Source organism: Nipponia nippon, unplaced genomic scaffold, assembly GCF_047370975.1.
Source record: "Nipponia nippon isolate SJK-2023a ecotype South Korea unplaced genomic scaffold, ASM4737097v1 scaffold_2, whole genome shotgun sequence".
In the NCBI taxonomy this organism is placed as follows: domain Eukaryota; kingdom Metazoa; phylum Chordata; class Aves; order Pelecaniformes; family Threskiornithidae; genus Nipponia; species Nipponia nippon.
Window position 1 is genome coordinate 71,687,742 of NW_028262336.1, and position 27,518 is coordinate 71,715,259.

The 27,518-nt window shown below is 38.0% G+C and overlaps 1 protein-coding gene across 7 annotated transcripts in view; it reads left to right on the forward strand.

The window, feature by feature from the left end:
- Positions 1-27,518, forward strand: part of FGF14 (fibroblast growth factor 14) — a 415,933-nt gene that overhangs the window by 293,803 nt on the left and 94,612 nt on the right. For 6 of the 7 annotated variants that reach the window (XM_009470248.2, XM_087757513.1, XM_087757512.1 and 3 more), the window contains 2 exons: positions 12,258-12,368; positions 21,024-21,127. In XM_009470248.2, coding sequence (XP_009468523.1) covers positions 12,258-12,368; positions 21,024-21,127 — 215 coding nt within the window. The remainder of the gene's footprint in view (positions 1-12,257; positions 12,369-21,023; positions 21,128-27,518) is intronic. The other variant, XM_087757508.1, reaches the window with a different exon arrangement.

The window sequence follows — 27,518 nt, forward strand, 5'->3', positions numbered from 1 at the left end:
TGAACCTGGAAGCAATCTGGAGTAAGTTTTTATTTTCAGATAGGCATTTTACAATTTTTCTTACTATTATTTTTTCCAGTTTTGAAGCAAGTCTTTATTTCAAGTTGTCAGTCAATTTAAATTTAAAATTATAAAATTGCACTCATCTTTGAAATGAAATATTTACTCTTTGACTGAATTAAGTATTTAGTTTGTCAGGAAATGAAGGATTTAAACTCTTTGTTATTGATGATTTTGTTTGTTTTCGTGTGACCCAATGATTTTTCAGCTGCCAGTGGTACACCATTGCTCACTTTGGCCTGTTAGAGAAGAATGGGAAAGCTTTTAATCCATTTGGTTTTGCTTTTTATTTCAAGGTTTCTTTTTCTTTTATTTTGGTAAACTACAAACAAATTTTGTTGATCTTGGTCCTAAAAACAAAGGCCAGACGTCCTACTTCCAGGCAGTTGCTGGTGCTTTGGAGACTCAGATCCAAGCCCTTTTTCAGTTGCAAACATCCTGGGTGACACCATGGTTCCTTTATTCACATCATCCAACTTCAGACTTTGGTCTTCAGTGTCAGGCACCCTGACTAGTTTATGACCTTTCAGAGTGCGAGTCAGGGCGCTCGTCTTAGAAACCTAAAGTCATAGGGCGTAAATAGTTTCTGAGCTGTGTGTGTGTCAGTTCTTCTCGGTAAGGTGAGTTGCCACTACTCCACTTACTGTTGCAACAAGGAAGCACCTGCTGAAAAACCTCTCTGTTGCTTTGACGGTACCGTGGCAAGGGCTGTATGGTTACCTTAGGTAGGGAGTGGCCCAGCATCTTCGGGCCTTGTACTGAAAGCGAAGTCGTCGCTCAGCCTGCTTCCCAATGTCTTGCGCTTCCTTTGCTGTCTTGTGATGTTCCCTAGAAACAGCTGAAGCAACACTTTAATTATAAAGCAGCAGATTTCTGGTTTGTCCACAAAATACACACTAAAAAAGATGGTGGGTGAGTTTTGCTGGCAGTGCCTTAGTTGGGGTGATGGGAGCTTTTACCTTCTCTTTTCCCTTTCCTCCTCTTTCTTCCCTGGTAAACCCACACTTTGCATACAGCTAAAAATAATTTCTTAGAAAACTGAAGTGTCACCCACTTGACGGGGCCACTAACACAGATTTTAGTGACAAACCTAATAAAGCATAATCAAGGCCCATACATGCCCCTCCTCTAAGTGTAGAAAATGGAGTTTGGCTTGTGTGCCAAATCTTAACAAGATTTATGTTGGAGATTTCTGCTGTATTTGAGTGTAGAAATAGAGAACTACATCAAAGGCCCTGAAAAATAAACAAGGACTTCCGCTATAATGTGAGCTTCGTTGAAAAGGAAGTAGATTAATTTTGGACAGCTTTCTGAATTAGTAATATCCTTTCTGTTTCGTTGCTTGTTTTTTTTTTTTTTCTGGCTGCGCTTAGGAGCTGGAGAGGCTTGAATTTATGTCCCGGTAGAAAGTAAAAGTGTTAGGTATTTCATGCTATGTTATGTTGGTTTTGAAGTGCATGTAAATATGTACTGGAGGTGCGTTACGATACTAAACCGTGCATCATTTCACCTGCACTATTACACCTGAAGCACTAGCAACACCTCTGGTTACGGTAGAGAGGAGCAGCCCTCAGACTGGGCATCAGGCAGCCCAAGTAAGAGCACGTGAGGGTTAGAAATGGAAAAAGGACAGGCAGTGATTTTTTTTACACTATGCTGTGTCAACGCAGGGTTTTGAAGTTAGTGTGCCAGCCTCCAGACCAGCCTGCAGCCGAGGGGCATCCGCTGGGCCTGAGGCCTGCAGTGTGGGCACGGGGCTGCGGGGCCGGCCCTCAGCTGCTAGCCTTGCCCCAGCTAGGGAAAGCTGAGGCCCCGGGTTGTGACGCTAAAGAAAGCTGAGGAAAGCATTCAGTCAAAGGCTGTCGTTACGACATTATTACAGAGTAAAATTTGCGCCACTTGTTGCAGGTGCTCAGTGATAGGGGCTAATAGCAGTGCTGTCACTGCAGGGTCACCAGGCTTGGGCAAAAGTTGCTGTGGAAATCCCGGGGACAAATTTCCTGCTTTTCAATCTCTAATCTTTCAGCTTCAAATAACATTTAAGTTGTCGGTATAATAAATGTGCAGGAAATGTAAGAGATTTAAAGATAGTTTAATATTAATACTCAGAAAAGGTTGTAATTTGTTCTTTAGGGGCATACCTGTTGGCTCTTCTGAGTGCTGGCTCGCACAGTAGAGCCTCAGTCTTCACTGGGGCTAAAAAGATACTGCTGCAGTGCAAGGAAATGGATCTGGAGAATGAAATTGCTCTCGATTTCTGTTTAAAACATGCTAGTTGAATGTGTGTGCTCTGTAAAGCAGTTTTCAGGACAAGCTTCAAAGTAAAGGGTGGAGTGGAAACCCTGGTGTGAGAAAAGTCAGCAGCTGATAGTTGAGGATGCTTAGCAAACCAGGTTAAATTTAGTTGTGCCTACGTGGCTGCATTTTTATAATATAGGTGGGTCTCCTAACACAACGTGAGAGTGAATGAGTGGCTGTCTGGGTCAGACCATAAGTCTAGTCCAAACAGAATAGTCTGACAGGGGATGGAGTTGAGTCCTGGGGAGGAAAGGCTCATCCAAAGGCTTGAAAGCATTAGTGTCTCCAGAGGCTGAACAGGCCTGAAGAGCACATAGTAGATGTTTTGGGTGGATAAGTAAGCTCTCTTGGATGCAATTCATTCGGTGCATTTTTGACCTATCCTTCAGAATGAGTGAAATCATACCTAGAGCTGCCTGTTTCTCCCCAATCCATCTTGAAGGAGTTCAAAATCTGGTGTAACTGTTTTTGGCCAAGCAGACAGTGAAGGGAGGAGCCATCATCGTGGAAGTGTTGTGGCCCAGCAGACTTGAGGAATATGTTTTGGTTTCGGGTTTTTTTGCCAGTTCTGTATTATACATCTTGGGAGAAAATACACATTCAGAACTGCCGTGGATCTTCAGTCTGACTGACTACATGCAAAATGCATGTGATCGCTGATGAAGTTGCTGGTGGCTTTGGCTCAATGTGCTGATAGACTTCTGTGTATACAACCAGAAATTACAGATTGTGTATTATTTCCTAGTAGCTACAAGGTGGAGTTTGTATCTTCTGTTAAGTGCATAGTTAGCCTGAAGAGAATCTGAGTATTTCTATACATCTGTGAAGGAGGAGAGATGTGACTGATGGCATATTTGTTTTATTTGTTTAAGTTTACAAATGCGTTTTGTTATTAAAGTTATGATGTGATTGGGCAGCAGGGAGGAGTGCTGTCTTCTTATGTCCTCTTGACTGCTCAGCATAGTTGGAGATGCACAGCTGGGAAACGACGCTGGACCTGTACAGCAGGTAGGGAATGAAAGGCAGGATGTGAGAAACAGGGCAAGGAGACCCTGTCACCTGAACAGGTTAAAAAAAGTACAGGTGGTAGATGTATAGCCAGTTCTCCATGGTGAGAGAGCTGACTGGAGGCAAAGCAGGATGAAAAAACAGATCATGAAGTCACTGAAAAAACACACTAGATAGGATGGGAGATTTCTTATAAAACTTACTTATTTTTATTTCACTTTCAGGTTATATATTTAAAAGCTATTTGTTCTGGTTTGTGTTCTAATACAATTTAAATTTCGAGATTGAAAGCCCTTTCAGTCTTTTTGAGGTATTTTTGGGCAGGTCTCCCATCAAAACATGAACCAACTTTGAGCTCCTCCAAAACCTAGCAGACATTTCCAATCTTGTGAGACTTTACAGAATACTTTTTGTTTTTTGTAGGTGAAGAGTAGGTTTAGTTCATGGTGCCAGTGGGAGGCTGGGGTAGTCTCTGCTGACTGTGTCTCCACCATATCATCAAAAGACTCGGAACTGGAAGATTTACTCCTTATTAGTGAATAATCGAGTTGACCTGAACTGTTTCTGCTTATTTTCTCATAGATGCTACAAGTATAGTTCTGCTTAGTTTCTGGTTAGTAGCTAAATATCTGGACTAGCCTTTCCAAGAGAGCCAGAGTAATCTAGGTGGGATAAATGGTTTGGTTTTGTTTGGGTTTTTTGTGTTGGTAGGTTTGGGGTTTTTTTTTCCCCTCTAGGAGCATTAAGTGGCATAAAAGGAGCCTGCCACTTTTTTTTCTTGCTAGTCAGTCTCAAAGTAAGAGCAGTTCCAGAGAAGCAAGGCTGTTTGTGCTGAGGTCCCTCAAAAAAAAATTTGTTGAGTGACTGCCTGTCACAGTTTTCTGTGATCTGTCCTGTATCGTCAGCATCAAAATCTACTGATTTCCTTAAAGCCCAGCTCCTGGGGTCATGTAACTTCCTAAGAGTTTGTTTTCTTTCTGTATATTCCAAGTTTTCTTGGATAGCAGAGATGGGGAGAAGACAAAAAACCTTGAAGTTGTGGCCCAGGTTAACCTTGAACTCATAAAATAAGCAGCGAGCACCTCCAGTAAAGAGGCACAGCTTTGTCATACCAATGATAGAAGAAATGAGTCTGTAATTCTGAATTAGAAACAGTACAGACTGTGTTCTTCAAGTACAGGGGATTATTTTCTTGTTGCACTGGCTGAAGATCAGTTTTCCAAGCTGCTTCTCTTAAGATTTCTGAATTGTGTTTAATACCACAGATTATGAGGCCTTGCAGTCTGTAGGCTGAACAGGACTCTCATCTTTCTCACAGGGAGGATTTGGGGAAAACGATCTCAGAAATCCAAAGCAGCCATGCATTGCTTCTCTTTCTGTCTCTCCATCTCACTGCGTTCTCGCAAATAAAATATACAAATGCTTGTGCATACGGTAGAATAAAGTATAGGAAAATGTCTGCTATTTCTTCAGCAGGTCCCTGGTTAAATAGCATTCCAGAGTAAAACTTAGTTACACTGCAAAAATGAAAGAACAACTGAAATATTTAGTATGACTTGCTATTTTCTGGTTCAAGTAGTTCTTAATAGTCTGCTTCCTATAACTCATGACATTTCTTAGGTATATCATTTCTTAAAGAAAAAAAAAAGGCAGTAGATCCTTGATTATAGTTTTTTGGTGATATTGCCTTGCTTTCATTTCTGTTGCTGTTAGAGATTTTGGAGATTAAACTGAAAATACCAACCCTTTCTGAAAGAGCAATGGAATGTTATAAAAAATGTTAAATAATTATTAATGGTACCGTATGTGTAATAATATTAAAAATTCTTGTGTAGAGCTTCCATATGAATTAATGCCAGTGCATTCATGCTTTCCTACACAAATAAACATTTTTCTAAATAAATAAGGTATTTTATTCATATTAACAGGTCAAACTTCAGCTTGTCTGATGGGACCTCTGTAATCTTTCTTTATACAGAAACAATAAAGATATTGTTCCTAACTAATAACCAATATTTAAATACATTTATTTCCCTTTCACAATGGGATTATCCATTTCTCAATCAATTTTCCTTTCATCCTGGCCACATCTCTTTGGAGTCCTATATACAAGTAAAATTACTTGTTCCTGAAGAGGATTGAAATGTAATTTGCGTTTAACAGTTCTCATTTTGCTGGGGTTTTAAGTCTTTGTAAACAAATGTACTGTAAGACCTAGAGACAAAACGTCAGTCCACAGAAATGGAAAGGAGCACATTTTGCAGTTAACATAAAAACATTTGCAATACAAAGGCAAGGACGCCAGCACAAAGGGTACGATGCTGTGCTTTCAAGAAAAGCAACCATTTTTGCAGAACTCCGACCTGCTTTCATAGTTTACCAAGAAATTTCATAAACGCTGTGGAAGTGCCGATGACAATGACAGCACAGGAACGCAGGAGGACTCTCTGTCTCTCCTAAATGTGCTCTCAAAGCGAGATTCTGCAGGAGATGAGCTTGTGATGTGAGGCATGAATGGACAAAAAGTAGAGTTAAAAATAAACACTGAAGTTGAGTGCCCTGTAATCATCGTGAGGACAGAAAAATAAGTGAGCACAGAGAAATAGGCTCACAAAGACACTGCGTTTCAGAATAAGTACTATTATTACTTACGGGAACAGGGAATAATGGAAGCTATTGCTTTTCTGAGTTCACATTATATGCTTTTCCCCTTTGTCCTGAATAGAGCAAAACTTCCTTTTAAAACTATTTTTCTTTCAAGTTTTTAATTAAATTTTAGTTTTCTGGTGTGTATTATGAGATATCGAAAACATTATTATTAAAATCAGAGAGCACTAGCATATAAATGCCCATATTTTATCACTTCTTATTAACAATGAGAGAAAGTAAAAACAACATGATCAGAAACTTTGAAACATTGAGACACCAGGTGACAGGATAGTCAAAATAATAAAGAAGTTAGGAGTGTATAAAGATTTTGAATGCAAGAGCTGTATCATAAGAACAGCTGAAGAGTTTAATAATGAAGGAACATTATGGTTTTAGATGCCTATGTTAGGATTTTATCACCTTTAAATGAAGTACAAAATTCTGCGTTTTGAATTCCCCATTGGCTTCATACTTGCTTTAGGAAGCTTGCTTTCGTGATTGCGTTAACACGCATATCAGAGGATCCTGCACTTTTATGTGCTGAAATGATGATGCAAAACTTGCCAAAAACAAGGGAAAAGGAATGTAATGCCATCATCTGTGCTGACTGTACCTGCTAGAGTACTGTTGCAATTAAACATAAACAGTATGCTTGAGAACAAGACAACTTTTGGAAACTGGGAAAAGCATTACAGCAAGAACTGAAATACCTGAAATGGGAATCCAAAAAGGAAATGTCATTTTACATGGGATTTGGTCCCTCCTTCTGGAGGTGAATTGCCTACTGGAAAATGTTGCTAAAATACTAAGTAGTGCTGACACATGTTTAAAGGTTTGAATAGTATCCAGACATTAATCTGAAGCATTGATAGGTTTCTGTGCAGAAGTCAGTGAAGGGCTGGAGGCTGCCTTGAACTGTGGTCTAGTGGATGGGCTTTGATCCCACCTTTGGTGGGTAGTTAATTATTATACAAAGTCGAATGACTTCAGCAAGAGAGACTGCAAGAATCCCAGTCCAAAACTCCACACAACACTATTGTCAGGGTACTCTTGTGTGAGATGTCAGGAAAAGTGGCCTTTTACATGTCCCAGGCCTTATGAACTAACTGGGAGACGGATCTGGAGTGGGTGAGACGCTCTGCGCTTTGGGTCGGTATTTTGCTTCCCAACTTCACAAAGAATCTGGGGGTTGCAGCTTTTTCGGGGTTTGATATTTTTTCAATCCTAATACAGATTGTAAATGTTTTTGATATTTCAAATAAAGTTTAATAGATGAGGGAGAAGATTCCTAACAAATGCTGATCATAACATCAGCAAGCAAGAAATGGCAGTCAAATCATGGTGACTAATGGAGCACCAGAAATCTTAAAAAAAAAAAAAAAAAGATGCCTGATTTATTCTGGACCAGCATGAATGGTATTTTTAGTACTGAAATATCCGAAAGGAAAAACTGCCGGAGGGAAATGCAAAGAATAAAGGGCAAGTAAAACGTGAAGGACCTGGAGCTACCAGTTGTTAACAGTTTGATGCTATGCTATTTGACCAGAATGTACCTCTAAATACTGGCTTTCATTTGACTCGCTGAGCAACTCATTTTGTGACAGACTGGTAAATGACGGGATAGTGCAGTTTATTCTCAAGAATGTGAGTTGATATGAGACTAACCCACCATTAGGCATTTGCTTGTCAGCTCAAACAGGCTTTTATTTAGTGCCTTTATTCAAAAGAGTGAGTAAGTAAATGATGACAGGCAAATAAAGCCCTCCTATGGTAAAAACTAAAAATTAAAACTCCAGTGGATGCTAAGGGATTCATTTTTCATGGTGTTAAAATACAATGGGCATATTCACCGTTGTTCTTTTAGCATTGTAAATTCATCTATGTCTGAACATAAAGGTAAAATCCTTAACACCTGTATTTAATGAGTTTGCCCCCTTGTTTATTTTAAACCTATAAAATTTCTAGAGAGATGTGTCTTGGCAGCCTGTGGGGGTGGGGAAGGAGATGCTAAAAGCATTCTGTTTGTGAACAGAAAATAGTCTTAATTCAAAACATAAAGTGTCATAATTGTTCTAAAGCAAGAGCTGCACTCAGCCTGTCATGAGTTAATGCCAAAGTCATTTCTGTAGCCACTATTCAAGGGAGGAGAGAAGACATCTTAATTAAACTCCGCCTTTGTTGAGGACATCAGAAAAGCTACTGACAGAGTGTGCATGCTAACTGCAATCATGCATCCTGCTGTTGCCACTGACAAGGAAAAAAAAGCAATAAAAGCGGGCTGCAAGTGGCTGCTGTCACGCAGGTTGCTGTGGAAGAGAGGCTTGAGAAGCTGTCGCTTTGTCCCTTCTGTACAATGTCTTTGAAGTTTTAGCGACAACCTGTAGCAACTACAAGTCGGAATAATTCTGTCCATGGTGGGGCATTGCAGACTTGTCACGCCGAACTCTTCAAAATCAGAACTCAAGGTGCAAAATAAGATCAATAAACATCATTAGGAGATGTTGAACTGTCCTTTCATTTTGATCCATGGTGAAGTTTGCTCTTTTGGGTTTTTTTTCCCCTGCAGTCAAGGTGTTTAAAATTAAATAGAAACAGTATTTTTCACATAATCACCTCACTGTGGTGGCTAGGACTTTAAGAGAATTAGTAGCAAAATATCTATAATAAAATCATGAGAGCTGGGAACTCTGTGGTGAGGTGTCTGCTCTCATCCTGTTCGTTTGTGTTTTATTATTTTGCTGTATTCTCTTGCCATTCCCTTTATCTTTCATGTGGGAAGAAAAAGGCATGTGTGGGGTGTAAAGGGTAAGAGTAATTGCTGGTCTGCCTACCTGTATCACTGCAGTGGGAGTTAAAAAACATAATGTATCCAGTGCACCTGTGGACAGGCAGCATCAGTCTTCTGCTGGTGTTTCTGGGCATTGCTGGTCACTCCTGCTTTCTAGCAGACAGTAAAAGAGCAAAAGTGTGGTCAAGAAGGATATGAGAAACTAGTTTGTAAAGCTTCTGAAGCTAAGACTGTTCCTCTAATATTATTAAGTGACAATGGGTAGATAAAACACCATAGAAATACAGGGACTAGCGGATTTCTCTTCTCTGCTTGCTGCCCAGGTGTCTCAAAAAAGACCTGAAAGAAACATTTACCTTTCTGCAAGGAGGAGAGATAAATTCCTTGCCTGACAGGATTGTCTGCTTCATCTTGGAGATATTTACCTTGAGGCTGTATGGAGTAGTCTTTTTGACTATTGCTTATTACGACTCGGATGATTGAGATTAACGTGTCATTTCATACATCTCCATCACTAAATCTGGGTTGCTCGTTGGCTAAGATCAAAGAAATACCATCTCTCATTGTCCAGTTCCCCCAGTTTTTTAAGCACTGTTCAGCTAAAACATTTAGTTGTTATTCACTTTGATTTGTAGATCCAAAGTGCTGTGATATATATTAACTAAATATTACGAGTAAGAACTAGTAAAAAATGCATGATTAAATTACTTGTCAGGAATAAAAGTTTTAATCTTGCTAAGGACAGGTAGGAACTTAAGGTAGAAAAGATGTTCTTAGGAGGCTGGGTAAAAAAGGTTCTAATAATCCACAGGAAAAAAGTACAAAGAAAGTTTCAGTTGCTACATTTCATGGGAAAAAAAAGACTTTTTTTTTTCCCCATTTATTAGTCTATAGAGAACTGCTTTGCACAATGAAAATATTAATTAATATCACATTATTAGTAGTAAATTCCAGTTTTCAATGAAACATTCATTGTGAAAGAGCCATGTTTTGGGACAGTTTTGTTCAGTACTCTGACAAATGAAACCATTAAAACTGTATACAAGTGAGATATAACATGTGACTAGGATCCTCTGGTCTCATGCCATAATAGTTATTATATCGCCGTGTTTGGACTTGAGTGACCAAGTAAATGGGGGATTCATACCCTGTCTCATCACACATAGCCTGAAATGCTAGCTGAAATGCATCGCTATCCACCAAATTACTTTCATTCAGATATAATCTTGGATAGCTGGTAAAGCAGGGTTAACTTTAAATAATGCGTTTGGTGAAAACAGAAAAATGATTGTGCAATTTCTTGTTAGAAATTAGATTTTATTTGTGAATTTAGAAAAATGAATAGAATGAGTATAAAGAACAACTTTGAAAGTCACTTCTAAGTAAGTTTTACATTTTTCCCTTGAAGCAGTAGATGTAAACAGCTGGTGATAGTGAGTTGACTGTACTTTGCTTTCCTATGATACTTCTTTGAGCTAGAAATTATGATAAAGAATCATTTATTCATGATTCTTTGGGTGTAGAAACTGTTTTTCAAAATACTGATATTTTTCCTTTAAGTACTTTTTAAAGCTCTTGTTTTAATAATATTTTAAAAATATTTTTGTTTAGTCTTTTAAGATGCCATTTTAATATGTGTAAAGCAAGTATGTTTAAAATCGCCAATTTGGAAGTGCACATTGAAAGCATGGGTTGATAGGAATAGTGCCTGTGTAAGAGGAACTCACTTTTCATTTTTAAATGATGAAAATACTTTTGAGTTGCCTGATGAAGTTGGTGTAAGAGGAACTCACTTTTCATTTTTAAATGATGAAAATACTTTTGAGTTGCCTGATGAAGTTGATTGAGACAGTACATTCAAAGAAAATACAGTTTGTTCTGTTTATAAATTTAAAAAATATTTGTTTCTGGGTATTCTTATATGAAGACAGAGAAACTTTTGCTAATGTAAAAATTCACAGAAAGCAAAATTTGCAGTTAAAAAAAAAAAGTTGTAATGTGCTTACATGTTGATCATCAAATGTTTATATTATTTATTTCCATGCCTCGAAAGTCTTACAGTGTTAATATTTATAGTAACAGTTACTATGATATTTACAGTTTAATCTTATATTTTTAATTTTAATGGGTTTATTGTTTAATATGACTTTGTAATTTGTATATTCAAGAAAAACTTAACATTTTCATAATTGTTTCATGGAACTGAGCCTCTATTGAAAACTTCAGAGCATTCCACTCAGAGGCAGTTTTGTTTCTTATTGTTTATTTTCACCTCCCCTTAGGATACTGTAAGTAACCCAGCATGATTGATTGTGAAAGCAATTATACACAAATTCAAGGGAGATTTTATATTCTGGCCACAGGGTCGCATGGAAATCATTTCTGTCTTCCTTAGAATTTCACTTGTTCATTTTATTACATATCTGTCTCAAAGTCTTTATCATTTTAGTTCATCAGTGTGGAGCTAAGCATGATACAACATAGATGCTTTTAATGCCAATGTTCCCACAAGTGTATGTACTGGCTGCCTGGAGTTGGGCCTAATAGTTTATGTTTAACAATATTAATACCGATATCACACAGAGGTAGTGCTGTTGATTTTTTTTAAGATGCAATGTCCTTTTCCTCAGCACTGAACCAGTTCTGCAGTAGCTTAATTTGTGATTTGGTAAGGCACCATCCTTGAGATGAACCATAAAGTTGTGGCTTGGCAGCCCCTGCCCAATTCTTGACAATTTCATAAATGACATTTTCATAAATGCGGAGTATTAAACAGGGTAGCTTAACTGTTCAGCTACCTGAACTTCCCATACATTTTTAGCTTACTGAGGGTTTTTTCAGGTTTTTTCCTCTATTGAAGGAGGGTTATGTCTTGCCCTGACTGTGGGTGTTATTCCCTGAGTGGTGGGAGAGGGCACGTGAATTGTATCCGCTTCTAGATTGGTAAAATATTTTGGGAACTGTTCAGATGGGACTGTTACAAGTTTATCACTTTTGGTAGAGAGTAAAAGGAGACAGACCTTTTCCTCCAAGTGTCCTTAAAACTTACGTGAAGTATAGTAAGTTACTAACACATATGAAACGAGTAGGGCTTTTTAAATATTTTCTTAGTTTCTGTAAGGCTCTATACTTGTTGCTGAAGTCTAAAATTGTTTGCAGGGCCTAATCTGGTTTAAGTCTTTTGACTATGGGTGTTTGGGGTGTTCTTTTTTTCTGTGTTTTACCTGTGTTAATTATAATGAAGGATGTTAAAGGCAGAGAACAGGACACGCAACTGGCCTAATAATACTCTGTGGCAAGATTTTTCTCCATCTCCATCAGGACCCATCCTGTTGTAGTACTTATTTTTAAGACGGCAATGCTTCTTCACCAAACTTCCTCCTACAGTGAGAGAAGTAGGGATAACTCTTGGAAAAAGTTTTGAGGCTAGTGACAAAATATGTTTGTCTTTCAGATCCCCAGCTCAAGGGTATAGTGACCAGGTTATATTGCAGGCAAGGCTACTACTTGCAAATGCACCCCGATGGAAGTCTCGATGGAACCAAGGATGACAGCAGTAATTCTAGTAAGTGACTGCCCCAAGGGAATGTCTTAATCGCACACGCAGATTGCATCGCTCGAGTGTGTACGCGCAGACACAGTGTTAATGCCTTTGGAGGGTTTCTGAATGTGTTTTGTCGAAAGGAGGAGGGTTCTGTCCATTCGAAGCCTAATGACGGCCAGCACGGCTCATGCAGGACATTGGCCTAAATGTATTCCCTCTGAAGGGGAAGGCATAAGTGCTGATGGACCTCAGGGGTGAGATATTCAGGCCAATGGTTGTCTTCTGGTAATTTTATAAAAATGGTAAAATTATATTAAATTTTTTTTTATAAAAGCTATATATTTAACATAAATATCTTCAAATAAATAACAAAAAAAAAAGAGGTGGAAACAAAAATTCCTTGAAAAATCTGATCTGCCCTGATTCAGCAAAGCAAATAAGTGTATGTCTAATTATCAAAGTCCTGCTTAAAACCCATGAAGTACCTTGCTGAATTGGGGCTAAAGATCCTACAGTCCCTATACCAGCAAGAGTTCCAATGATTTTAAGAGAATTTCTGCCAGTGACTGCAACAGTGGCAGTTTTCAAAAATATTCCAAACAAAAGTGGTCTTGAAAGGCCGTGTGGGTCATTGCTTTAGTACTCTTTTCCTATGGTACTGCCACATATTTTCATTCAATGAGCATATATGCGCTTGATAACTTCAGCTGCAAATGATAATTAAGGAAACCTATGCTTACTCTAGAAAGAGCTGATTTTTAATTTTCTGTTTGGCAGAGAACATTTGTATTTTATTTATTTTAATGATAATGGCATATTTAACTAACATTTCTGTGTGATCATGAGGTCTATTTTAAGCATTTTTAATACAAAATATTTATTTTCTTATTATGCATATGTAAATAAATCTTTAGTTTCCTCAAAAAAGTTGGAATTAGGCTACAGAAATTAAGGGATTTGAGGTTTCTGCTTTACTTTGCTTAGGTCCCTGTTTTATCTGTTAATGCATGGCTGTCATTTTTAACACATTTCACCAACAAATAGCATGATCATCTTTTATTGTTCTATTTCTTTTTAGAATTGAGAAAAATAATTGATTAATCTATTTTGATGTGTATTTCTCTGCTTGTTTTCCAAGAGTTTTCCCCCCACCCCTGTTCCTTGTTTCTTTTCTTCCCTCAGTGTGTCCCTCTGTCATGCCCACTTCTGTACTGGACTAGATACTAAGACCTCATACAGACAAGATCATTATGGCTTTTTATAGAAGCTTTGCCTGTATGAGGTCCCAGAAATGTGTCTTAGAGTGCGAGTGTGTGTCTCTCTCTCACTCTGCTTCTCTCTCTGCCCATCTCCCTCTTATTTTCAGCTTCAGTGAGGAGGTGTGTATGACTGAAACAATTTTGGAATGTTTTAATGTTACATCTGGTTTTTTTTAATCTTAGAACTCTATGGATTTTGAATCTTTGCAAAACTAGACCGTAGTGCCTTACTTTCCTCTTTTTGCTGTTGTCAGCTTTACAAATCTTCCTTTTTTTTGCTTACTATGTCATTTTCCCTTTCTCTCCCTTCTTCACTGCCTTTCTGGATTTCCATCTGTCTGCCCATCTCTCTTATTCTTGTTGTTCCAAAATGCAGAATGAATATTCTATATTATAAATATTCTGAAATACAGAACTTGTCCAAACTCAACCAAATACCATATAGCAGTATGGCGTATTTTGGATAAATACTATTAGATAATATTGTGGTTTACTTCAACATGATTTTTAGGCTAAAATGAGTTTTTTTCATAAAGGGATTTTTTTTCTGTCTTTAACTGGTGTGATTCATTATTTGTTCCTTCACTAGTCCAATTTTACAATGTTGTTTTAGTAAAGACAGTTTAGACCATAAAGATGTAAAATTAATGTGTTTGCCAGGAAAGCACACAATCTCCACCTTAAGTTTTGCTAGTATATATGAATCAACACTATGTTGAGCTGAAAAAATTGGTCTATTTGGTATATTCATGAATATATGAATATGGGTCTTTCTTTCATGCTGTCAGTCTTTCTCTTCAGTTCTTTTCCCTTTCCACTCTGTTTCCTTCCATTTCCTGTTGAATGTTTTGTTTCCTATTGCTTTTCTTTATTGCAGCATATTTTGTTTTTCCTTTTCTCTTTTACTTTAAAACAATAATTTTCTCATGGATAGAATTCCTAGTATTTTGATCTTTTATTTTGTGAGCTCCTTATCATGATAATTTCTGCCTGAGGCTTACCAGTAAATAAGTTTTGGTAGCTGCCAGAGGGGGAAAATCCTGCTGGGGGAAAAATCCTGCTTCTGACCATGGAGCTTGCAGGCTGCCTATTTAAAGTGCCCAGTGGGCGAAGGGATGGACATATATTAGCTGTCAATAGGACAGATAGTATGCTTACCTTGATAGTGAGGATGACATCCGTTTGAAGTGTGTTTCATAAAAATGGAGGAAATACAGACTGCCAAAGGGTGTGCATCTCTGCCAGCCTTCCACCTGTCTTCTGCACTGTTCACTGTCCCTGAAGCCTGTGAGAGTCCTCCTCATGCACTGACCATCTGAGTAGCTGGGTGTCAGAGAAGCCAGAGTGAGTGAGTAGCGAGGGACAGAGAAGTGATTTCTTTTTTGTCTTCAGCAAGGAAACTGAAGCTCAGTCATGATGCTACTTTTTGTGCTGTTGCAATCTATTCTGTGTCATGCAGTTAGAGGAGTGCTTGAAGTTAAAATTCCCTCAAGTGCATATATCATTTTGTACTCATTTTATATGTATGTCACTAAATATAAGCTACACACTATTGGAGTCACAGTGTTATAGAGAGGTAGCACAAAGTAAGATTAAGATGTAGTCTGTTCAAATTGAGTGGTTCTGTTCACACCCATTTTTCGTTTGTCTTTAAAGCTTCTTGGTAGTCTTTTTAATGTGACTTTTTGCTTCTATCTGAAGTCAAAATGAGTTTTACCAGTGGTTTCGGTCAGCGGCTGTAGTGCAAGCCATTCTCCCCACTCGCCTCAGGTTTGAGTATGCAGAGATAGGTGGCAAGATTTTTAATGTATCGCTGCGCACAAACCTTGCATGAAAAAGGAAGAAAGATGTGACTGCTTGTAATTACATCCCTGCACGTACTTTTGTCTGCTCATGTTGGTGGCCATGCTATTAGAACCCAACGTAAATAGACTGATGGGTTTCAGTTCATTGTTGTAATTTCTTTTTATATCTTTTCCAAGTTAGTGGTGTTTTGTGACAGAGTATGAATAAATGCACCTATTGGTTAATGGTGCTGAGTTTCCTTCAATCACATCACCAGATCAAGGCTGTTAGCTTGTGTGTACAGTCTGTATTTTTTTGCCAAACTCTCAATGATATGTGAAAGAGGCTTTATTACATTGCTTTTCTTGTTTTAGCTGGTTTTCTCTTTTTCCTTCCTCTAATGTCTTACAGTTTCTGGTTTGTTTTTGTGGCTTGCTTGTAGTGAAAGCAGGAGTGACTGTGGTTAAAGCTGTAGGCTTGGTTACTGAGGTCCTACTCAGCGTAGCTGTCCCTCTCTAGTTCTGATTTTCCTGGATTTTACAGCAGTTCTCAGGTGTGAATGGAACTTGCTTCAGTGTTGTCCATGGGCCTCATCATTATTAATTACGAAAAACAAGCTACTACACAGAAACTATAAAGAAATAGAAGAGATTTCCATGTTGTGCTTGTGGTAACAAGCATTACATTGCCCTCCTGTCCTCCTCCCCACCCAAATTGGCTCATTTTCAGGCTTTGGTCTATCTTCAAAGTTTTGTCTCATGAATGAAGGGTAGGTTTAGTAGGAAGACTAATTAATTTGGGAAACAGGCAGTTCTGATTCTTTAATTTCTGAGATTGAAACCCTGAATCTCTTAGCCCTATGGCTTATTTTGATTCACCTGAAGAGTGTATCTCAGCCAACAACCACTAAAAAAATTCAACATAAATTATGATACTTTCCTTGATAACCAGATAAACCTGATTTTAACACTAAAATGTTGCTATTATTTGTGTCCCTTATGAAATTACAGTCATGTTTAAAACAGATTAAAAGAGCATTACTCATTTGTAGCCTTATTTCATAAACGGATAAATGCCAAAGTTAACATTACCCAAGCAGCTTTGATTTGGCTGTGCCGTGCACATCTCTTGCTTAATTATGCAGTAACAGGCTTTACTTCTTTCATGGCACTTGGTACCTCATGGAGCTGCTGTTCAAGAAATCATGCAACCATTTAACATTCCTTTATTTTCATCTTGTAATGCATGCTCCTAATGCTCTATTTATATCTTCCAAATCGAATATGGTAGTATTAACTTTTTAATGTCTTCTGAAGTACCTACCACTATAATATTTTTGTTTGAAAATATTAATAAAATAATCTTCACAGCACCCTTGTAAGGTGAAGGAGATAATTAGACAGAAATAAAGCACATGAAGTTTAAAAAACAACACCAGCAATGCTGTTAAATTTGGATTACTGAATGTTAAATTTGGATTGCTGAACTGAAATATTTGCAGTCTGATTTTTGCACAGTTTTTTACTGAAGTTTGCCTTCAAAGTATTACACAGGCATTTAGACATCTATTTACATCACCTTTGGGAGTTAGGCAAGCCTGTTTCTCCCATCAGTATAATCTTAGTCAGTGTGACAGGATCAATGGAGGCCATGTTCAGCCATACCAAAAAGTACGTTTTAATTATGTCTTGTGTAACATCAGGCAGTTAGAATGGGTTTGCTCCATAAGAAATTAATGGACAGATCTCTGAATACCAACCTCCCCGCACTCATTGCCAATCTAAAAGATGTTCTGATGGAGTCGTCATTTTTGCCTGTAGGCCTGCAGATGGAAATAAATTAAATAAATAGTTGCCTTGATCTGATTGCAGATTTTGTGCTGTGGGAAGTTTTGTTAACTGACACCAGGGCAGTGCACGTGCAGAACAGACAGCAAGTTTATAAGCCTTGAGCAACTGGTCTCTAGCAAGCTTCTTGAGAAAAAACAGTGATCTCTAATAGCAATTTTCTTGTAGCGACAATTCAGTCGTACCTAAATAGACTTTCACAAGGATATGGAAATATCCGATTTCAGGCATTTCAGATTTCAAGTTAATAGACCATGATGGTATTACATAAGAAAAGGAAAAAGAACTGTGGTGGTTTTGTGTTTTGCCCAAGGAAGGAGTTATTATTTATCAAAAAGTGAACTTTGGCTAAAACTTTTCGAGGATTAGAATCCAATTCAAATTTGTTCCTGCAAATCCCCTCCATGACATCTAAAAGAATAACTTTTTTCATGCCAGTTGTTCCTGTTAACTGCCCCCTGCCCCCATTTTCTGATCTTGTGTTTGGTGGGAGTAGGCTTGCAGGCTTAGGAAAAGGAAGAGAAACCATTTGCTTTACAGTTGTGGTTTAGATGGAATACAAAGCAGAGCTAAGGGAGCGTGCACAGGCTCGGTGCTGACAAGGAGAAAGGGTTTTACTCGCACCATTTTTGCGGATTGGTTCACCTGATTTCCCTGATGTTCCCACGTCTTATTTACAGTTGGATTTGCCAGGCTTTATACTTAAGCGTGCAGCACGGGAGCACTGAGCACCAGGCAGAATTATATTTCCTGGGCTGTTCCAGGGTGCTGCCTCCTCTATCAGCTCATCTGTGGACTCACCGGGCTGGGTTTAGGTACATAAAGATGTTCAGGGACCTCACTTAGTTTTGGTTTTGGATCATTGTCTTAAAGATGGAGGGAAGCTGGGGGCACGGTTCTTTTTCACATCCCCCTCGGGTAAGGGCATAGCTTTGGCTGTGCAGACCTGAAATGCCAGCAAATTCTGCAAGGCTTTCTGCTTTTCTCAAGGCGGATTCTTATTAGAATGGGGGATAGCACAAGTGAATCCTAGGAAGGTTTGAAATGTGTAATTGAGCACAGAATTCCAGCTCAGCAAAGAGTACTGCACAGCCAGATTCTGGAGGAAACTGAATTTCGTTCAGCCAGCTTCAGAGCACGTAAAAACCACATGCTGTGCCTTACTCTGGTGCATGTTTTGCTGACCTCAGTATGAAGCACATTGCTGAGCGTTTATCAATCAATAATTGTAGACTGGCCTCCCTAGTTTCACCCAAGTCTGAAAGATTTTGTGGAAATTACTGAATATTCTGTATGTGCAGAATTACAGCATTTCAGATCACACTCTAAAATTTTATGATCTTAGACTAATTACAGGAGCTCTGACAATCTCCGATTAAAACTTGGTGGCAGTAAAAGATACATTATATGCCCTCTTCGGTGCTTTCTAATTTCACCAGCAACTCTAAGCTGCTCTAGTAATTTTATAGGTTGCATAAAACACTGCCATGTTACAGGCCTCTAATTCTCCTTCAGTGGTGATTGTTTTTTTCCTAGCTTTGCTGCTTTATTTTTCTTGGTAATACAGCAAATTATATCTATGTTCCAGAAGTTTTGACTGAACCACTATGATTTGGAGTTATTTTTCATTAGCAGTTTTCCATGGCTGACTCGTCTTTTGTGTTCACCTCTTTTCTTTATACAAGTATTGTTTGTTTTTCCTTCCTGGTGTCCCCTCAATTGTTGCTGCCCTCCCTCTAGCATGGTGTTCATATTCAAGTTTCCTCCTGGAATTTCTTTTCTTCTAGAAAAAAACAAGCTTAACTGCCATCTGAAACGAAGTTTTGCTGTGACAGACTCCTCCTCCACCATCCACAATAGTGGTTTAGCTGGTTTTGACATTTTCATTTGAGGGCAATGGCTGATTTTTTTTTAACTTCCAAATTTTATTGAACATCTGAAAGACCTCAAGTCATGCAGTGTTTAGCCTGTATACTCTTAGGATATCTTGTCTGTGAGTGCCACATTTCACTGGTTTACATTTATCTTGGATCAATTAGAGAGGGAACCTTCTCTGCATGCAGTATTTTTCTATTGAACAGCCCAGTAAGATCCTAGCATGATGGAGACTTTTGGAAACTACAGAAATGAAAATGCTATATATTTGTGCTAATTCTTGTCTGATGTCATCTCTTCTATTCTTCTTTGTAAACCCATAAATTTGTTTTCTGTTCTTCCAGAGCTCTTCTGAATATATTTTTCTTTCTACAGCTGTAGGAAGTGCTCTGCTACAACAATTCCCAGCTTTATACTGGCTTTGTATGTTCCTAAAAAGATCTTACGTTACATATTCTTTTTCTGTGTGACAATGTTGAAGGAAAGGGGTTTTTTTCCATTCACTTCTATCTTTAAATTCTAGTAGTCAACCTATGTTTTTTCTCAGTTATAAGGATTTGATCATCTTCATCATAAATAGTCTGTGGCTTTGTGTCCTTTGACCAACCAGGATTTTTCACACCTTGAGAAAATGTACTTATCCACTGCAATTGCATGAGCCTTTTTCTCTTGATTTGGGCTTTGCCCCTAGGATTCTGATTGCAGATAGCCTCATACGGTACACTTTCTAGTCACACCTATGGATGTCCTTCCTAAATTTTGAGGAACTCACTGTAGGTGTTACTGTGTTCCTGAGACCTGGCTTGGTGAAACCATGGTCCTCACTGCATATGTTGAACACACAGGTTGTGCTTTGGTTTTCATCCAAGGACTTGTGAATCCTTGACTCATCCACAGCGGAAAAACACTTAGCATGAACTCTGGCTCATCCAGATCTTTTCTTCCAAGACTGTTTGATGTGTGCTTTGCATCTGATTTCCTAGTATGAGTCAGTAAACTTAGTATAGGTGCGTGCTGGCATAATTTTTAGAAGAAGAATTGGTCTGTGTCTCCTACTTACATCACTTTTTCTTTTGTTGTTCTGTGGTGAGGCTGGTAAACTCCTGCTCTTCACACTGGTCTTTTTCAGACACTAATCAAAGCTGTGGCTGTTTTTATTATTACAGAGGTATATACCATTGCTAGGGTATCTGCTATTAGCTGTTTTTTTGGTTTTGTTTTGGTTTTTTTTTCCCCCAGAATTTCAGTCTTTGAGCATGTTGTATATTCAGCTTAATAGCATTTATGCACATTTAGAGTCAAGCACATATTTCAGTGCTTTTCTGAACTAGGGTAAGCCTCTGCCATTACCTGAGGTCTGTGTACTACTGCTTGTATCAAATATATCATTCACAAAAGCAAAACATTATTTTTGATTTGAAATCACAGACCCCTTGAAAGCAATCTTTAATGAGAGTACATCTTAATCCAAAACCATAAAAATGCCTAAATAAAAAGCTACTTACCAGAATCAGATATATATGTTTTCTGCAGGGTATCTCACAAGTATTACCCTTATGATCAGTTTACATTGATGACGGAACTGTTGGGCTCTTTGACTCTTTTCAGATTGCCTGAGATACTCATGTCTGCAGTGCTGCATAGATGATTACAGTCCAGTCTACTGTGCTTTGTATTTGCTAGTTAGCACTTCTGCCAAATACTGAACTATTGGAGGACTTATTGCTAGATACTTAGGCTTTAATTTTAAGGATTAACTTTACTAGAAACAAGTTTTTCTGAATTAGTTTAATTTTAAAATCAGAAAAAAATATACAGGGAGTAGTTTTCTTTCTTTTTACTAAGGATGTTTATTAGACTATTTTAATAACCATAGTATATTCATATCTGGTCATGTTTTTTCTTCACAGCATTATTCAACCTTATACCAGTGGGACTTCGAGTTGTTGCTATCCAGGGTGTAAAGACTGGGTTGTATATAGCCCTAAATGGAGAAGGTTTCCTCTACACATCAGTAAGTACCTTGTCTGAACTCTGTTTAAGAGGCACAGCTGAAGTTGAAATCTACGCAGGAATGAGATGCATATTCACTTTTAAGAAGTTCTATAATGTCTATATATGTATATACATATAGTACACACACCTGTGTACTCATGTATGTATGCAGCATATCTATAAATGGGATACAGTGGAAATTACTGTGTACTAGGTGTGAAAGTCTGCGTGTTAGCAGTCCTAAAAAAACATTCTGTAGAGCTCTTTTTCTGGTAGGCTATACTGGTAGTGTGCATACATCACAAAGATCATTATTTTCAATTAAATTCTCCAGAATTTTTAAAGAAAGACCTGCAATTATTTTCTTAGTGACTTGTTGATCAGAATTCAAAAGCTGCACCAACAGTTACTTTTATTGATAAGACTTACAAGTGTAACTTCCATGTAAAAAGTCATTAACAACCTTACGGTTTATCACCATAATCTTGTAATTGTATGCTTAGAATTATTGATTTTTTTATTTCAGATATCAGGCAAATAAAGACTATTTCTTTGTAGAATGATGAAAGTTTAAGAAAAAATCTTTTGAGTCACAAAGAAGACTGCTGGATAAAGGGATCGGAAAGTCCTCAGATTGTTTAAGATATTCCAAATGATTTCATGCTAATCACTCGGTGTGTTGTGAATATAAAAATCCTCAGTTTTGTGTAAATTTAGTGTCTTAACCTCCTTTGAAAAGCAAACAGACTTCAATATGAACAGGCAGTTCTGTCAGGTATTAACAAGGTGGCTTAAAGGATTTTTCATTACTATATTTTTATTGCCGTCTATGTTGAATTTATTTACATAGTGCTTTTTCCATTTTTTACGTCACGTAGTTCTTAATTCCCCACTGAGTTACAATACACTGCTTTGTTTTCAATGTCCGTTGAAAGGAAATTGGACAGATTAAGTTTCTGATGCCCTGAGGGAAAGTATTCTGTTTGTTTCAAATATACAATTGTCTTGGAAAAGCTAATTAGGAAGAAAAAATGGAACTAATCTTGAATGTCAATGTCAAGACAAAGAGAAAATTCCTTCTCATAAAATGTCTGCTGAAAACTCTGGCAGTATGACTGAGAACATTTATTTTCTCTGTTCAAAATGAAAAATTCTGTCACAGGAAAACATGCAATATTTCCTGTCAGAAGGAAGAAAACTAGAAGAAAAAACCTAGAGCTATTAAAGAAAATGCATTGTGGACTTCCCAGTTCCATCACATCATTTCAGTAAGATGGCATGAACAGTACTTTTTTAATATGTTGGTACATTTAAGAGTACATTCTTGCCCAGCACTGTTTCTGAAATGAGTTCTCAGGCCTTCAGAAAGAAATATAAATTTCAGAAAATATACCAGTTTCCTGATGGGTAGTTCTGCACAGGGAGGGACCCTACATGAACAAATTCTGGCAGCCACTGTGTTTATGTATTATTCTGGAAATGGTCCAAGTCAAATGAATGGTGTCATCTGGGCAAGGGAAAGGAGTGGAAAGTACAAGGCAAGATAAGAAGAGATGGCTGGATCCAAACTTTTAATAGATGTGAACCGAACCCTTAGAACATCTTCAGGTCTAACAAGATATTTCTGTCACACCAGTGAGAATCTGAATTGCTTTGTTCCTATGTCTTCCTTTTGAGCAACACAGATTACTTGGGTTGTGATCAGTCTCATGGATATCAATAAAAGATTATGTATAAGGAAAATGTAATCCACGTGTCTAATGTTTTGCAGGATTGCATATACTTCATTGCCACTAATGGCAAGATTTTTGGACTTGATGACTTCATATATTCCTGTAGTTATTGGCAACTTGTTAAGTACTTCTGAATTTTGTTCTGTGAATGTTGTTATGTTTTGAGTGTATTATTTGACTTAAAAGTTTCTTGGGAGAGTGTCTCAATCTGTCATTTTACCTTGTGAGAGGTAAGGAAATGAGTGTTTTTGGAACGTACAGCTTACTCTTCCTCGTGCGGAGAGTGGAAGATGAGTGGCCCATTAGGGGACACAGAGATGTGACACATTAGAAAACTCAGTGCAAGCCTTTAGTTTTGGTATGTCTACAAAATGATTTTCAACTTAAACTTTTGTCAAGTTGAAAAGTAGTAATATTTGGTAATCTAATGCAAATTTAAAGGTAGTGATTTCAAAACATCAGTGCTGTAATACAGGTTTGGTTGTTTCATGTTAATGTATTGAAAACATTGACAATACATTTTTGTCTTAGCAATTGCCTGCTTTCAGCTTAGAGACTAATGCATTTGAAAATAAGAAGACAAAGCATCAGAGAGAAGTCTTTCTTCTCCCTGAGGATCAAGATGAAGAAATACTGCATGCAGAATATTTTAAATGCTGTCGTTTGTAGAAAAATATTTTTAACCAATCACTTTCTATTACTGTCTTATTGGTGGCTTTTTTTGACTCTTTGTCACAGTTGTGTATGTGTCGCACCTGCAATGCAAAAGTTCTGTATTACATGTCATATATGTTTTTCCTGTGGCTATTCAGGGGAGGATGGGAGAAAAAAAAGTTTTCTAAGTTTCGTATGCCAACTGTCATCATTGAAAAGAAGTGCCACATAGTGGGAATGTGAGTTAAAATTTACATATATTTAGATATATTACCAATTTCTTATAAACACCTTAAAAAAATGGAAGCATGCACTATAGACTAAGCAGCATTTAGTCTAAGTTGAGACCGAAGTCCTCTATAGTCCTTCTCTGCAGAATACCTCAGTATCCCTTTTTCCATTCACAGTATATGAAATCCGTAGCTTGTGAGAATATCCTATGTGTTGATGCCTCTCTTCAGAGATTGAAGACCCCATCTCAATTATTTATATCATAAGCTTCACATGATGTTGACTAATTAAGCAACAACACTGACAGGAAAGGTATCATGTGTGATCCTGCTTCCTCTGATATGAAGCATTCAGTAAGAGGAAAATGAAGGTACAGTGACAGACCAGTTTTACATAAAGATTATCAAATGCAGATTTGCATTGTTTTGTTGCTTTTTAAAAAAAATCTTTTTTTAATGGCTGTTTGTGTCAGTTTGGAAGTCTTGTTTTTTCTTATTTTATTCTGTCATATTTAAGATTTTTTCAACTAATTCAGAGAATTAGAACTAGGAAAAAACTGCAGAAATATCATAGAAGAGTGTTATGGCAGTATTTCTTTCTTAGAAATAGGAGGACAGCAAATTGTGTAGGGAAGTCAGTCTCAAGAGCTTTTCATACCTATTTTGCCTGCTGCAGCAGTTGAGATTTGTATTCTGTCCTTTGGGGACTGATCGAGTCAGGGTCCCTAACACACACCATCAAAGCCTTGTCAAATAAAGGAGAAGCAAAATCTTTGGAGTTTGATACGACTTTGCAGAATTCCTGAGAGAAAATACTCTTCCAAAATTATAACCTTATTTTTCAATGCATTTAAAGTAATTATTGTAATACCATGATTTGTTATGTTCTATCATATAAAATATGAGAACAAGAGCCTTTTCATATTCAGTTTTTTCCTTGCACTTTTAAGGGTTAGCCCACTTAAAGACTATCCATGAAGCTCACCTTTTTTTTAAGTTTTGTTCTATTGCATCCAACTTTATTTCTGTGTGTGTATGCATACCTATACTTATATATGTATATCCATATATATCCACTCATAATTAGGATATATTTATTTAGTGACAGTTTCCCAATTCTAGGTGTATGTTAGTGAGCAATGAGAATTATAAACTGAGTTGAAATTTATTTTAGATGAATTAATGAACTGTGAATAATTCAGTATTTATGACTGACTTCATCACTGTGAAAGCTAGTTGTAGAAGCTGGATTTTTCCACAAAGAACCATCTCAGTTACTAGCAAGATTTTTGACATAATAGCTATGGACTTCATATGTTAAAGTCCAAAAATATGCCTTACTCCTATCTCACCTTTGGAAAGGGTGGGCAAGATCAGGTTTTATTTCCAGGGTTGAACCTGTCAAAATCAAAAGGACTGGAACTGGCTCCACGCACTGAAAAAATGAGCACAGCCACAGGGATTCTCCATGGGGAACAGGTATTGCCGGCAGCAGGAAAGTGGCAGCGCAGTACATGGCAGAAGCTTTTGTTGGTTTTGATGCTAATTTTGGTCAACTCACTTTGCAAAAGGTTCATTAGTTCAACTTTCAGGGGGGCTGCAGCTTCTTGTTTTGCTTCTAGGACTTTCTGCTGTCATAACAGGATGAACTCAGAGGTAAAACTTATAATATTGTCGTGGTTTAACCCCAGCTCTAAGCACCACGCAGCTGCTTGCTCACTCCCCCCTGGTGGGATGGGGGAGAGAATCAGAAGGGTAAAAGGGAGAAAACTTGTGGGTTGAGATAAGAACAGTTTAATAATTGAAGTAAAATAAAATAGAACAGTTAAATAGGTAAAGCAAAAGCTGGGCACACGAACAAAGCAGAACAAGGAATTCATTCGCTGCTTCCCACGGGCAGGCAGGCGTTCAGCCATCCCCAGGGAAGCAGGGCTCCATCACGCGTAACCATTACTTGGGAAGACAAATGCCATCACGCCGAACGTCCCCCCCTTCCTTCTTCTTCCCCCAGCTTTATACGCTGAGCATGACGTCATATGGTATGGAATAACCCTTTGGCCAGTCGGGGTCAGCCATCCTGGCTGTGCTCCCTCCCAGCTTCTTATGCACCCGGCAGAGCATGGGAAGCTGGAAAGTCCTTGACCAGTGTAAGCACTACTTAGTGACTATTTAGTAACAGCTTAGCACTACTTAGCAAGAACCAAAACATCAGTGTATCATCGACATTGTTCTCATCCTAAACCCAAAACACAGCACCATACTGGCTACCAAGAAGAAAATTAACTCTATCCCAGCCAAAACCAGGACAAATATGTTAGTCCATTTTATGATTCCTATTTTCCTAAGGTGAGGATATGATAGTCTTCTTGGACTATATCAATGAATTTCTCTCAGGAATTACTTGATGTATCTGGGAGGGTTTGGAAAGGCTACTGGTTTTTTTTTTTTTCATCCTAGGAGCACTTTAGCACGGTGTTATCAACATTTGGTGGCTACCAGAGTAAGAGAAAAGGGAAAAACTAAAATGTAGAAAGGAAAAAATTCCTAACCCTAAACCACCTTTACCTGCTTGTGCTTTTCTCTTCATGTTTCCTTTTTAACCATTTCTTCTGCTAGTTTTCACTGAGACCTGAGATGTGGACAAAACCAGAAAGGGAAGAGTATGCCTGTGATATTGTCAGCAGCAGATATTAAAGTCATAGCAATCCACTGCATGGTTTCTTAGTAAGGCTGATGAACTACAGAGGTGCTTTAAAAGATGACCGAGCCTGCAGGGCCAGGCCCGAACTGCCTGGTCACCTCTTCCAGCGTGGTGCCGGGCTGGACTTGCGTGCTGCACCTCCAGAGCTCCTCTGCTGGGTATGGGGCAGTGGGAACCTCTCTGGGAGGGCGTAGAGAGTAACGGAGAGACATGGCTGCATTCCCAGGAGGGCTTACCAACTTTTTATGAAGTATTTCAGAATTAAGGATGGCACACTACTCACTTTACATAATAATTTTCTTGTAAGATGAGGGTTTGTATTTGATCTGCCATGGTACGCGGTGTCAAGGGTGTTGGAAGGGTGTTGGTTGGGTAATGTTTCTGCGGCAGTAGGATGCCAGTCTGCATCACAGCCTTCATGAATGAGAGAAAACATCAATATCTGTTACTGGGAAGTGTATTTGTTACATCGCTCTGGCAACTCTCACCTGAAAGAAAAACCTTTGATGGTTTTTCCTGACATTTCAGCAGCTTTCCATTGCTGGTGTTTCCACCACTTCTTTAAGCCCACATAATTGACCTGTCTGAGGAGAACAAAATTCAGCCTCAAGGAAGAAGATAGGAACATAGACAGTACAGCCTGCAAAGAGTGAGAACTGAAGTAATCCATATTTCTAGTACATAAATCAAAGTCAAGCGAAAAATAAGTTTCTGGTAGCTTTTCATAGACCCTCTCTTTGTGCTTTGGAATAACAACACTTAGCATGTGCAGTAGTTTGAAGGTTCAAAGGTATATAAAACCTTATAATAAACAGAACAGAAGGAAGTTTAAACTAGACAAAACCAAAGAGGAAATGTGATGGTTTAAAATTAATATTTTTTTGCAAGAATAATTAAAAAGAGATTAATGTGACATCAAGGCAGCATTTTTCTGTTGAATTTTTGTTGTCACAGTATAACAGTGGTTAACCTAGGTTTTGGCAGAGGTTGTTCCCTGTCGTTCAAGGTACTGTAGAAATAGTTAGGAATGTATCTGTTTAGAGGGATGTGGACAAATATGAGCTTGCTCTATGATTTTAAAGAGGTAGGCTT